The sequence below is a fragment of the Rattus norvegicus genome, chromosome 9 (genome assembly GCF_021556685.1).
Source record: "Rattus norvegicus strain SHRSP/BbbUtx chromosome 9, alternate assembly SHRSP_T2T, whole genome shotgun sequence".
Lineage (NCBI taxonomy): Eukaryota > Metazoa > Chordata > Mammalia > Rodentia > Muridae > Rattus > Rattus norvegicus.
Window position 1 is genome coordinate 7,405,759 of NC_141542.1, and position 14,027 is coordinate 7,419,785.

At 38.1% G+C, this 14,027-nt stretch overlaps 1 protein-coding gene across 2 annotated transcripts in view; it reads left to right on the forward strand.

The window, feature by feature from the left end:
- The first annotated feature begins 1,877 nt into the window (after positions 1–1,877).
- The window catches only part of Vom2r79 (vomeronasal 2 receptor, 79), a 49,657-nt gene continuing 37,507 nt past the window's right edge, over positions 1,878–14,027 (forward strand). Inside the window, 4 exon segments of one of the 2 annotated variants that reach the window (NM_001099504.1) lie at positions 1,878–2,086; positions 10,773–11,064; positions 11,799–12,605; positions 13,589–13,816. In NM_001099504.1, the coding sequence (NP_001092974.1) occupies positions 1,878–2,086; positions 10,773–11,064; positions 11,799–12,605; positions 13,589–13,816 (1,536 nt within the window). 2 annotated transcript variants of the gene reach the window in all.

Genomic DNA, 14,027 nt, shown 5'->3' on the forward strand with positions numbered 1-14,027 from the left:
AAGGGAGGAGAAGCCCTTGGTCCTGCCTAGGCTGAACCCCCAGTGTAGGGTAATATCAGGGCGGGTAGGTAGGAAAGTGTGAGTGGTTGGGTGGGGGAAAGAGGATAACATTTGAAATGTAAATAAAAAATCCAATAAAAAAAGAAAATTTGATACATTTACACAATGGAGTACTATTCAGCTATTAGAAACAATGGCTACATGAAATTCTTAGGCGAGTAGATGGAACTAGAATATATTCATCCTGAGGGAGGTAGCCCAGTCACAAAGGAACACACATGGTATTCACTCACTGATAAGTGGTTTTAGCCCAAAGCTTGGAATACCAAAAAATAATTCACAGATTATTTGAAGCCCAAGAAGAAGGAAGACTAAAATGTGGATGCTTCATTCCTCCTTAGAAGGGAGAGCAAAATACGCACCAGAGGCAATACAGGGACAAAGAGTATAGTAGGGACTGAAGAAAAGGGCATCCAGAGGCTGTCCCACCTGGGGATCCATCTCATACAGTGCCACCAAACCCAGTTACTGTTGCTGATGCAAAGAAATGCTTGCTGATTGGAGCCAGATATGGGAATTACCTGAGAGGATTTGCCAAAGCCATACTGCTACAGAGGAGGATGGTGGCAGCTAATCATTGTACTGAACTAGGGGACCCTAATGTAGGAGTTATAGAAAAGACCGAAGAATCTGAAGGGGTTTGCACCACCATAGGAATAACAACAATATCAAACAATCTGTGATGTATATGAAGATGCTAATGGACATCATAGTATGACTGTTTCTTGTGAGGTTCAGCCAGCAACTGACCAATGCAGATGTGAATGCTTGGAGCCAACCATCACACTGAGCTTAGGGAACCCAGTGTGGGAGCTGGTGTAAGGGCAGAAGAGCAGAGGGGGATTGTAACCCTACAGGAGGAACAACTTGGGCTGGCTGTACTACCCAGTACTCCCAGAGATTAGACAGCCTACAAGGAGTGTAAAGGGAAGGATCTTTGGCTCCAGATACATATGTAGCGGAGGATGGCCTTGACATATAAATGAGAGGGGGGGCCCTTGGTCCTGTGGAAGTTTCATGCCTCAGTGTTTTGGGATGCTGGAGTGGTGGGTGGGCAGAAGTTGGGTGGGTGGGGGAGCACCTTCATAAAGGCAAAGGGGAGGGAGTAGAGGGCAGATATGGGATGTGGGGTTTGTGTATTAGGGGGCAACCAGGATGTGGGATATTGTTTGAGATGCAAACCAATGGAATGATTAATAAAAGAAGAAAGAAAAGCATCTGAATATTTTCTGAGGAGTTAGAATATATTACCTATTTTTGCATCATCAGGCAATGTGAATATTCACCGGTGATGTATGTGCAGGTGACAATGGGAATCTGTGAATGGCTTGTGTCTCTACTCTACTCTGGTTATGTGAGCTGGCCTCACTATATTGAGCAATGTTGGAATAGTTTGATCTATGTATGTAGAGGGACATTTCCAGGATTGTTCCTTTCTCTGAACAATTAACTTTGAATCCAATTGCATCATGTTAAATTGTGTTTGTGCCAATGGCTTATAGACACTATTCCCTATTTGAGTTGGTCCCTGTGGCTTTGCTTTTCTTGGACTTGTATGACATAATGATACTAAGGCCTTGAGAGGACGAACTTCAAAAATACTTTTCCAACATGTTTGTCACTTGGACAGAAGACCTCAGATGTAAAGCCTGAGGTTCGAAAGGGTAGAATACTCCTCCAGGGAGATGGAGTAATATGAAATAGAATGAATAGGTCATTTAGAGCACTCCACTGTCTGCAACGCTTTTAAACCAACAGGCAGGCACACATATTCACCTGCTGCAGAAGTGCTGAGGTCATCTATTCAGGTTACACCTATGCTCACAATGTATACTTTGATTCCTTACTTCTTGACCCTGACACTCGCTATGCTCCTATGCAACTTGGTTTTGCCAAAGTGTTCGATCTCATTGACAGAGAATGTATACAAAGAAGGCGATATGGTGCTCAATTTTTTCTTACCACTTTATGTTTATCAAACCTCCCAACATACTGAAGGTGCAGAGAGTACACACATTTATCCACGGTAAGTGTTTCCTTCCTGTTCTTCTTAGTCCTATCCTGCAGGGCCCACCTTTAATGTATTTCATCTTTCTCTTAACTGTGCTCTCCTTCTACATGGTAAATGTTTTTCATTTTTTATTGGTTACTTTATTTATTTACATTTCAGAGTTATCCCCTTTCCCAATTTTGCCTCTGCAAACTGCCTATCCAATCACGTTCCCATCTGCTTCTATTATGGTGCTCTCCCACCCACCACCCACACTCACCTCACTGCCCTAGCATTCCCCTGTGCTGGGACATCAAGCCTTAACAGGACCAAGGCACCTTTCCCATTTATGCCAGGTAAGGCAATTCTCTGCTACTTATGAAGCTGGAGCCATGAGTCTCCCCATGTGTGTTCTTTTGTTGTGCATTAGTTCCTGGGAACTCTGGGGCATCTGGTTGGTTGATATTGCTCTTTCTATGAGGTTGCAAATCTTTTCTGCTCCTTCAGTCCTTTCCCTAATACCGCCCTTGGACTTCCATGCTCAGTTGGATGGAGGGCTGCAAGCATCCCATCTATAGTGGTAAGAATGAGCCTTTCAGGAGACTGCTATATCAGGTTCCTGTCAGCAAACACTTCTTGCAAACAGCAATAGTGTCTGGGTTTGGTGGGTGCATATTGGATGGATCCCCAGGTGGGGCAATCTCTACATGGCCTCTCTTCCAGTCTCTGCTCCACTCTTTCTTCCTGAATTTCCTTTGGACATGAGCAATTCTGGGTTAATATATTTGAGACGGGTGGGTGGCTCCATCACTCAACCTGGGGTTAGGCCTAACCTCTGAGTATGGTCTGTAGAGGTTCTCTATCTCCTCTATTGGATATTTCAGCTAATGTCATGCATGTTGGGTCCTGGAAACCACTTGTTTCCTAGCATCTGGGACTTTCTGGTGGCTACCCTCAGTTCCTGATCCCCTATTGCTACATACCACTGTTCAATTTCCTGACCTGTCTCTACCCTGTCTCCTTCAGACCCAATCATGCCCCTCTTTTTCTTCTCTCCTGCATCTCTTCCTCCCAATTTGCTCCAACCCTTTACTTCTCATGATTATTTTGTAAACCACTCTAAGTACTACTGAAGAATTGACATGTTGGTTTTCTTTCTTCTTGAGCTTCATATAATCTGTGAATTGTATCATGGGTATTCCAAGCTTTTTTCTAATATCCATTTATCAGTGAGTATATACCATGTGTATTCTTTTGTGACTAGGTTACATCACTCAGAATGATATTTTCTACTTTCTTTGACTTACCTGCAAATTTCATGAAGTCATTGTTTATAATAGCTAAGTAGTACTCCATTGCGAAATTTACCACATTTTCTGTATCCATTCCTCTGTTGAAGGACATCTGGGTTGTTTCCAGCTTCTGGCTATTATAAATAAGGCTCAATGAACATAGTGGAGCATGTATCCTTGTTATATATTGGAGTATCTTTTGGGTATATGCTCAGGAGTGGTATAGCTGAGTCCTCAGGTAGAACTATGTTCAAATTTATGTGGAACTGCCCGACTAATTTCCACAGTGGTTGTGGAAGCAACAGCAGTGAAGGAGTGTTCCTCTTTCTGCACATCCTCACCAGCATTTACTGTCACCCGAGTTTTTTTTTTTTAAATGGAAGCAGACTGAGGCATTTTATTCAGGACTTACTACAATTTGACATGGAATCAAGCACAAGTCAAACACATGCAAACACTCATTAGCAAGTAAGAAATCCAAAATTGACACAGGGAAGAAAGGGATTGTTTCAGTTATGATATGACGAACCTGGAGACATATCAGAAGCTTGGCAACTTAAAGTTTGAGTATCAGATACACTCATTATCAACCCTGACATAGAAACCAGAGGAAAATTAAAGAACCAAGTATATATATCATGTGATTTTCATTTAAGTTGAATGACTGCACAGGTTGTTGGTCTAAGTGTTACTGTCAACTGTTAAAAACCCAGAATATTTTTGTATACCTTCTCTCTCTCTCTCTCTCTCTCTCTCTCTCTCTCTCTCTCTCTCTCTCTCTCTCTGTCTTTCTCTCTTCCTTTCCCCCTCCCTCCCCTTCTTCACCCGTGTCACCCGAGTTTTTGATCTTACTATTCTGACTGGTGTGAGGCGGAATCTAAGTGTTTTGATTTGCATTTTCCTGATGACTTAGGATGTTGAAATTTCTTATGTACTTCTCAGTCCTCTGAGACTGCTTAGTTGAGAATTCTTTGTTTACCTCTGAAACCCATTTTTATAGGGTTATTTGGGTCTCTCAAGTCTAACTTTTTTGAGTTCATTGAATATATTGGATATTAGCTTTCTATTGAATGTAGTATTGGTAAAGATCTTTTCTCAATCTGTAGTTTGTCATTTTGTCCAGATGACAGTGTCCTTAGCCTTACAGAAACTTTTCAATTTTTTGAGATCCCATTTCTCAATAGTTGATCTTAGAGCCTTGGCCATTGGTTTTCTGTTCAGGAAAATTTCCCTCCTCGTACAGATGTGTTCGAGGCTCTTTTCCAATTTCTCTTCTAATAGATTTTTTTTGTGGAGGTCTTTGATCTGCTTGAACTTCAGCTTTGTAAAAGGAGATAAGAATGGGTCAATTTGCATTCTTCTACATGCTGACTGCCAAATAAGCCTGTACTATTTATTGGATATTTTCCCCTCACTGGATGGTTTTATCTTCTTTGTCAAAGATCAAGTGACATAGGCATGTGGGGTCATATCTGGGTCTTCATTTCTAATCCATTGATCTATCTGTCTATCTCTGTACAAATACCAAGCATTTTTTAAATCACTATTGCACTGTAGTATAGCTTGAGGTCAAGGATGGTGATTCTGAAAGAGGTCCTTTTTTTGCATTTTTTCATTGGATATTTTCTTATACTTCAAATATTATCCCCTATCCTAGTTTCCCCTCTGTAAACACTATTCCATCCTGCATCTCCCTGCTTCTATGAGGGTGCTCCTCCACCAACATACCCACTCATTCTGCCGTTCTCTACATGGGGCATTGGTCCTTCAGAGGCTCCTTCCATTGGTGCCTATCAAGGCTCTCCTCTGCTACATATGCAGCTGGAGTCATGGTTCCCTCCATGTGTACTCTTTCATTTGTAGTTAATCCCTGAGAGCTCTGGGGGATCTGGTGGGTTGATATTGTTGTTCTTTCTATAGAGATGCTTTCTTTGTATCCCATAAGTTTGGGTATGTTGTGCCTTCATTTCCATTAAATTCTGAAAAGTCTTTAATTTCTTTCTTTCTTTCTTCTTTAACTGAGTTGTTATTGAGTAGAGCATTGTTCAGTTTCCATATGTATGTGGGTTTTCCTTTCTTTTTGTTGTTATTGAAGACCAGTCTTAGTCTATAGTCTATGGTGATCTGATAGGATGCATGAGTTTATTTTAATCTCCTTGAATCTTTTGAGGCCTGTTTTGTGATCAGTTTTTCAGAAGGTACCATGAGTTGCTGAGAAGAAGGTATATTCTTTTTGTTTTAGGATAAAATGTTCTATAGATATATGTTAAATCCATTTGTTTCATAACTTCTGTTAGTTTCACTGTGTCTCTGTTTAGTTTCTGTTTCCATGATCTGTCCATTGCCGAGAGTGGGGTGTTAAAGTGTCCCACTATTATTGTGTGAGGTGCAATGTGTGCTTTGAGCCTTAGTAACATTTCTTTTAATGAATATGGGTGCACTGCAATTTGGGGCATAAATGTTCATCTTTGTAATTTTTTTCTTTGATGAGTATAAAGTGTCCTTTCTCACACTTTTGGTAACATTTGGTTGAAAGTTCATTTTATTCAATATTAGAATGACTATTCCAGCTTTGTACTTGGGACCATTTGCTTGAAAAATTTTCCCCCAGATTTTGACCCTGGAGCAGTTTCTCTCCTTGTTACTGAGCTGCATATCATGTATGTAGCAAGTATTGGATCATGTTTATGTATACAGTCTGTTAGTCTAGGTCTTTTTATTGGTGAATTGAATCCATTGATGTTAAAAGGTATTAGGGCAAGTTATTGCTGTTATTTTTGTTGTTAGTGGTGGAATTACGTTTGTATGGCTATATTATTTTGGGTTTGTTACTAGAAGATTAGTTTCTTTCTTTTTCTAGGGTGCACTTTCCCTGCTTGTGTTGGGTTTACCATATGTTATCCTTTGTATATGTTTGTGGAAAGATACTGTGTAAATTTGGTTTTGTCACGGAATATCTTGGTCTCTCCATCTATTGTAGTTGAGAGTTTTGCTGGGTATTGTAGCCTGGCCTGGCATTTCTGTTCTCTTAGTGTTTGTATGACATCTGTTTACCTTTTTACCTGTTTAACTTTGTTCTCCTGGATTTCTCTAAGGAAGTCATTTATTTCCTTCTTAAAGACCCCTATCATCATCATGAGATGCGATTTTAAATCTGAATCTTGCTTTTCAGGTGTGTTGGGGTATCCAGGACTTTCTGTGGTGAGAGAGCTGGGTTCTGATGATGCCAAGTAGCCTTGGTTTCTGTCGCTTATATTCTTTCATTTGCCCCTCACCGTATGGTTATCTCTGGTGTTAGCTGGTCTTGGTGTATCTGAATGGAGCTTGTTTCTCCTCCGAGCCTTTGAGCCTATGAGTCTGTGGTCTTATATGTGTCAGCACTTCTAGGAGACAAGTTCCCTCTGGGCTTGATTTGGTTGTGGAGATTTGTGGCACAGGGTCAGTTCTGTGGGAAGATGGAAACTGGAAGCTTTTGTGTCTCTGGCTGTTCTACAGTTCCTGGTTCCTGTGGACTACAGATAGATCCCACTCAGGCCAGGTATTGGAACAGTAGTGATGGTCTCCTCTGTGATCTTAGTTGTGTCAGCACTCTTAGCAGTCAACTTCTCTCTGTGCAGGATTATGGTGCAGATAGCTGTAGCACAGGCTCAGCTTCAGGAACATTTTTAAAAAAAATTTTATCATTTGTCTTCTATTACTTATAGGTGATCACTGAACATAAAAACATTGTTTCAACACACACATGTCCATCTGACAGCTGCCATACAGAGAGAAAATTGATGTCAATTACAAACATAACTTGAGGCATATATGTACAGTTCAGTACTGAATTCTAACAACACAATTTCACTCCAACAGCAAGGTCTACTGAATGCTTCCTCAGTGTACTTTATAATATTTTTACAGTACGGGTGGTGCCATCTGTACCACATTCCTTGGAAAATCATTTTCTGTAATTAGTTATTTGAAGTGCTTTTGAGATCACTATTTTCTGCCAGATTGCCATTCTCCTTGTTGACAAATCATGTCAGGGAGTATACTCAGACAGCTCCGATAGTTATGTTACCTCTTTTTTTTGACTTATTCAGATAGAGAAAATCACTTTTATTATGAACAATGTAACTACTGCAATCATAAAACTGCTTAATAAAAATATGAGACAGTCTTACACACAATTTAATCAGTTGTCTTTTGATATATTGCTTCTATCATAGCACCTACCTGTTCCCTAAGATATTTGTATTTTGTACCACTTTCTTCTGTTTTTCTCTATTTATCTTTCTATAACCCTGCTAGCAACATGTGCATGTTGTTTTACTGTGGTACCTGTTGCTTTGACTCTCACGTTCCCTGCTTATTGTGAGTCTTTTGAGGAACACAGCTCTCTACAACTTTAAGGTTGATTTTCATAATTTATTATTTGAGTCCCTTTGGCATTTTAATACAGCAGTCATTAGTCTCATGTTGGATTTGGTAAAAAAGTGGCTTTTCAATGGATACAGCCCACAGAAACCTTTCCTCATTGCTCTGAAGCTGAGACGTAATAAACACAGGTCTAAAGTGATTGGCATTTTTTTCTATTGTTGTGCATGGGCCAATCACAATTTTATACTTTCAGGGAGTGAAAAGTGTTGTGTGAGCAGTAAGGATATCATACTTCATAAAATTTATCACCTTAAGTAATAAATCCTTTGGAAAAATCTGTGACTAGACTTAATATCAGTCACACTTTCTGTTAGCCCCATGACATGTCCTTAGTGCAAAATTACTAAACATGCAGAGGAATACACCTTTGTGCTTTGTCTACATTTTTCTGGCTTTGTTGATTATGCCTTTAATATTTTATTAAAATTTCAGCTGAATATATGTGTATATATATATACATATATACACACATATATATTATCAAGAATGTATTATCACAAACTCCTTTAATTTCTATTCATTATATTTGTCTTTTATATTTTAATGTGTTTCAAATTGTTTCAAAGTTGTAAATGATTTTGTTTATTCCTTGTGGTGTGTCAAAGTAGAAAGTGAGTGGTTTTAATAAAGTGATAGTTGTGGGTTCTTCTATAATGTCTTGGCTTTACTAGGATTGGAAAGTTGACTGGTTTTCTAAGTCAGGCATAATTAATTTCTTACACATACACTGAAATGTATGTCTAAACTATTTATGTTTAACTTAAATTACATAAACTGAGTAGGGTTTTATCTTTCTTATGAAAATTAAATAGGTGTGTCTGTGTATAAATGTGAACATATGCGTAACACATCACACCTGAAGACACACTTAGTATACTTCCCTGACTTCCACCTTTTTGAGGTACTTTTGATGTTGTTTATTCTCTGAAGTACATGCAGGGGTAGTTAGTCAATTTGGTTCTTCTCCATCCACCCCACAAGTAGATGATGGGTTAGAAGAACCACTAACTGATAACTAACAATATCCTAGTTACTAATCATTCCAGGGACTCAAGACTCCACTCTTCGCACTTGTATTGCAAGTACACTACCCTGTGTCCCAAGCCATCTATTGTTCTTTAATTCATATCTGTGTTCAAACACTCTCATATACCATGTTGTTTTTCTAAAATTCTTTCACATACACAGGTGTGTATGTGTGCATATAAATTCAATGCCTTCTGCCTGTATAATATTACATGCATGTGTGTTTTCAGGGCTGATTATATTTTACTCCATAATCAATTGAAATGCTCTCCCCTAAGGAAAGAAAATAAATTTTCTTTTCAGCATATGTTTGTTTTCTACAGCTCATATTCTGTAGTTAGACCTCATGAACATTCACCCTTCCATATTACCCTATACATTTGTATAATCATTTCTTCATGTTTAGGCACTCGTGAGTGTTGGACTTAAGTTTTATACAAGCACATTACTAGTTAAGCTGTCTCCCAGCTCCAAATTACCTTTTGAATATTGGTCACAAACTTGTGTGAGCTTCATATATTATAAATATTATTTATCATTTTAGTTAATTTTCCTTTATTTATTTTTCTACCTTTTTATTGATTCATTTGAATTTCATATTATGATCCCCAACCCCACTTAACTCTTTCTACCTCAATATCTGCCATCTGCATTTGCAATCTCACACACACAAAGAAAACAAAAACAAAATAAAATAAAAAATAAATATCATGCCTTAGAAGCTATGTTGTATGAAGGCATGTCACACAATATGCATTTTTGTATAAACAGTTTCATTGAAAATGTTAATTGAAATGAGCCACTGTTCTGATTTGAGATCTTAGTATTCTCTCAACCTTTCAATACTGGATGAAAGCTGGTAGTTCTTTCATATATTCTCTTGATGCTCTTTGTCATAGAGAGCCTGCTGTTTCAGTTCTGCAGGACTGTCTCTTTTATGTGTTTCAGCAAGTTTATGGAGAAGTATAATATCCTATATAATGTAAGTGGTGGGTTTAAAAGTCAAGATCTCTGGAGAACTAATTCAGAACATGTTGTATACTAGAACACAGGATTTCTTCAAACAAGCTGCCTTATGAATGATAACCACAAGGCATCAAGAATAAGCGAGTCAAAAACATCAACTTTGACTCCCTTGTTGCTGTGGTACCTGGCAACTATGCCAAGTATAAACTTTGACAGAGACATAGACCTAAATTTCCGTTTGTCCTTCCATCAGGGTCTTTTAGAAAGCATAGTTTCAGTTTGGCTGCCCATGATACATGTAATTGCCCTACTTAGAACAACACACAATATATTTTTTTCACGTTAAGCGTTCCAAGTTAAGGAAATGTAACCATCATGTAGTGACTGCCTGCTTCTTGAGTGGAAGATAGTCTTTTGCTCTATCATCATACATGGAATAGATAAAGGAAGTGCTCTAATTATAAAAGAATCATTATGCCCTGAACATTTTTTCATCTGCCACTTCATTTATTGTTTTTATTTGCAGGAGGAGTTGAAACAAAAATTTAAGGGTTTTTTTTTCTCTCCCTTAAACATGAATCATTCAAGTAGAACCAATTTAACTATGAAATTAGTAAAGTAAAGGGAAGCATACACAACAACCCAAGAGTGAAGGCTACGGGAGGAGGGTGCAGTTTGCATCCAATAGATGCATGGATGCAGTGCTGGGTACTGCCACCTCAGAAGGCAAGCACAAGAACCTTTTAATGGGAATGTCCCCCAACATCTGAAAAAATTTCAACCCAAAATGTTAGGTTAAAAAATGATGAAAAAGGAAAAAACCCAAAACACACATCGGACCCACCTACTTCTACAAGACTGCATGTTGTAACAGCATCAAATAACAAGTTGTGGTTTCAACATAGAAGATGTGATGGGAAGGTTTCATTTACTGCATTGCAGATACTGACCTCTGTTTGAAGACTATGGTGATTGAGGTTTGTTCAGCTATAATTCCTATGTTCTCTACACAGGATCAGTCTCAATAATTATCAATTTGTGATGGCTTTGTTATTTGCCACTGAGGAGATCAATAAGAATTCCCTTCTTTTACCTAACATGTCTTTGGGATACAGTATCTACATTGCTGGGCCAACTCAAAAAGATACAGTGCACAATCTCCTCACTTGGCTCACAGGGCAGGAAAATTTCCTCCCAAACTACAACTGCAAAAAAGAAGAAAAATCTGTGGCAGCAATAACAGGACAAACATGGGAAATCTCTTTACTAATTGGCACAGTTTTGGGACTTTATAAATATCCACAGGTAAGATTATATGGGTGGGAAGTAGTGAAAGATTCCCATTTGATGCCAATATTTGAGTACCTAGGAAAACCATAATGGGAGAAGTCTTTCTTTGTGGATAATTCAAATTGCATAGTTTTGGGCTAGATGATGGGCTCAGGAGTTAATAATGCTTTCACTGCAATCACGAGGACAGGAATTTGGGTGCCATTATCACCCATGTCTTCATGACAGCACTGTGGAGAGAGAATGATCACTGTGGCTTCCTGTATTTAATGCAGACCAAAATAGATATGTGTCTAGAGAGACTGTCCTTAAGAAGAGGACACTAGACACTAGATACCCTCCTCTAGCCTTCATATTACACATATCTGTATATACCTGTATTGAAATGGACATATGTACATACACATTTGTGTGGATGCATACACATGTGTGTGCATGCACACACACACACACACACACACACAGAGCCAATTTATTATTTGAAATGCACAATCTTTAAGGATATGTACTCTGAGATTTGTTGGTGCGTCCACATTTCTTTTGTTTGAAATATACATGAAGGGCATGAGATACATATACATGTTTATGATAGAAGTGAATATTTCAACTCATTTTATAGAATAACCCCTAGATGTTTGAGTTGACCTTAAAATTTTACCTTATACAACTTTATGGTACTGTTTCATAGTCACTGAGTCTACAAGTTCTTGATCCTCTTTCTTTGTCACTCCCTATTCTCTTTTCTTTAGCTGACCATTGGACCTTTTGAACCAAAAATGAATGACCCTGTGAAGTTTCCTTCTCTGTATCAGATGGCCACAAAGGAATCTTCTCTGGCCTTAGGCATGGTCTCATTGATTGTTCATTTCAGGTGGAACTGGGTGGGGCTGATCACTTCAGATGATGACAAAGCTGTTCACTTTGTCTCAGACTTAATACCAGAGTTGGAAAGAAACACAGTCTGTGTGGCCTTTATAGAAATGATCTCAGTCACCCATATGTTCTTCATGAATGTCAATGATGTCTACAATAGCCCAATTGTGAGAAAATCAGCCAAAGTTATCATCATTTATGGTGACAGTGATTCCTCCTTAGGTGTGTTTTTTAGAAGATGGGATCATATACTTCCATGGAGAATCTGGGTCACCACTTCACAATGGGAAGTCACTACTGCTATGAGACATTTTATGCTTGACTCATTCCATGGGACTCTAATATTTTCACAACACCATGGTGAAATTATTACTTTTAAAGACTTTGTAAAGACAGTCACCCCTGCTAAATACTCAAATGACATTTTCCTTGCAAGGTTGTGGGAGATTTATTTTGATTGTGCACTCTCTAATGGTACCTGTAAATCGTCAAAAAATTGTTCATCTAGAGGTTCTCTGGAATGGTTACCTTGGTACCACTTTGACATGGCCATGAGTCCTGTCAGTTACCATGTGTACAATGCTGTGTATGCTGTGGCCCACAGCCTGCACAAGATAGTTATGCAACAAATAGACATGGAAGAAATGAGAAATGGAGGAAGAATGAAAATTTCCCCCTGGAAGGTAATGTCTTTTCATTTGGATCTAGTAAGTTACTCCAAGGTAACCTTTAAAACTCCCCTTCAGGTGTTGTAAACAAAACCCTTGTGATCTTTTTTCAAAGAAAAGAATTTTTAGACTGTTTTACAGATGAAAGGAAACTATAGACCCAAGAGGAAATAAAAATATATCGGACAACAACATAGAGGTAAAGAAAAAAACCCCTAAGAACTGAGAACAAAGGTTTATAGTAAAGAAGTTACTAGACTTCTGCCCTTCTAAATATAAACAAGAAATGATATGACATTTCAAGATCCCAAACACTATAAAGGTCCACCAAATTCAGTAATCTCAACACATATCATAAAATCATATCTACTCTAGACACTCTTTCATGTTTGTTTCCTTTTCTTTGTTATAACATATGTGGACAAAGCCCACTTGAGTGAGAAAGGTAGTATTTCGGCAACAGTTTTTAGTATTGGACCCAATAAGGAGGAACTCAGTGTTGTAAGAATTTGAAATATCTTGCCACATCAACATCCAACATCAATAGGAAGGATCAATGAGTTATTGGATGAATGTTATTGCTTAACTAGCCCAGTTCATTAAATTGTTCTCCTTAGTTAGGATGTGTCTTCACAACTAAGGTAAACCATGATACAAAAATTTCTTATAAAGAAGCTCAGAGTCCAGATTAATCTAGACAATTCTTCATTGAGACCTCATGCCCAGGAAATTGGAAATTTTGTCAGGCTCACATCTCAAACCTCACTTATGAATGCTGAAAATCATTAGAATTCCTAACCTGTAATTTATGCATATATTCTCTCCCAATACTATTAGAAGAGTTATGTTATTTCACCATAAGCATTCTTTGTTGATGTTGTCATTTTATATCTGTAATAACGTTTATTTTTGAGGAATATATTAATGAAAATGTGAGCAGGGCACAGTTTATATAGTGACAATTAGCATGCCAATCACGAATCATGCATCTCTTTTAGCTGAACCCCATCCTGAAGAATATTCAATTCACAAATCCTGGTGGCGATGCAGTAACATTGAATCCTTCAGAAAAATTGCATGAAGACTATGACATTCTGAACTTCTGGAATTTTCCACAAGGCCTCGGATATAAAGAAAAAGTAGGAACATTTTCCACATATTTTCCACCTGGTCAACAATTGTCATTGTCAGAAGACAGGATACAGTGGAACACAGGAGATGAACAGGTGAGTGGACTCTCATATTTTGTTTTATAGAACACAGAAAAGTTGAAAAAACTGACTTTGGTGAGTCTCATGCCACATCAAAATTAAAAGATAACTACTCTAAGGAATTTAAAAGCTCACTTTTCACATTTTTCTATTTTCCGCATAAGATTTTTATTGACAGAAATTAACACATTCTTCACCAATATACATACGTGATTTTCACTATTAT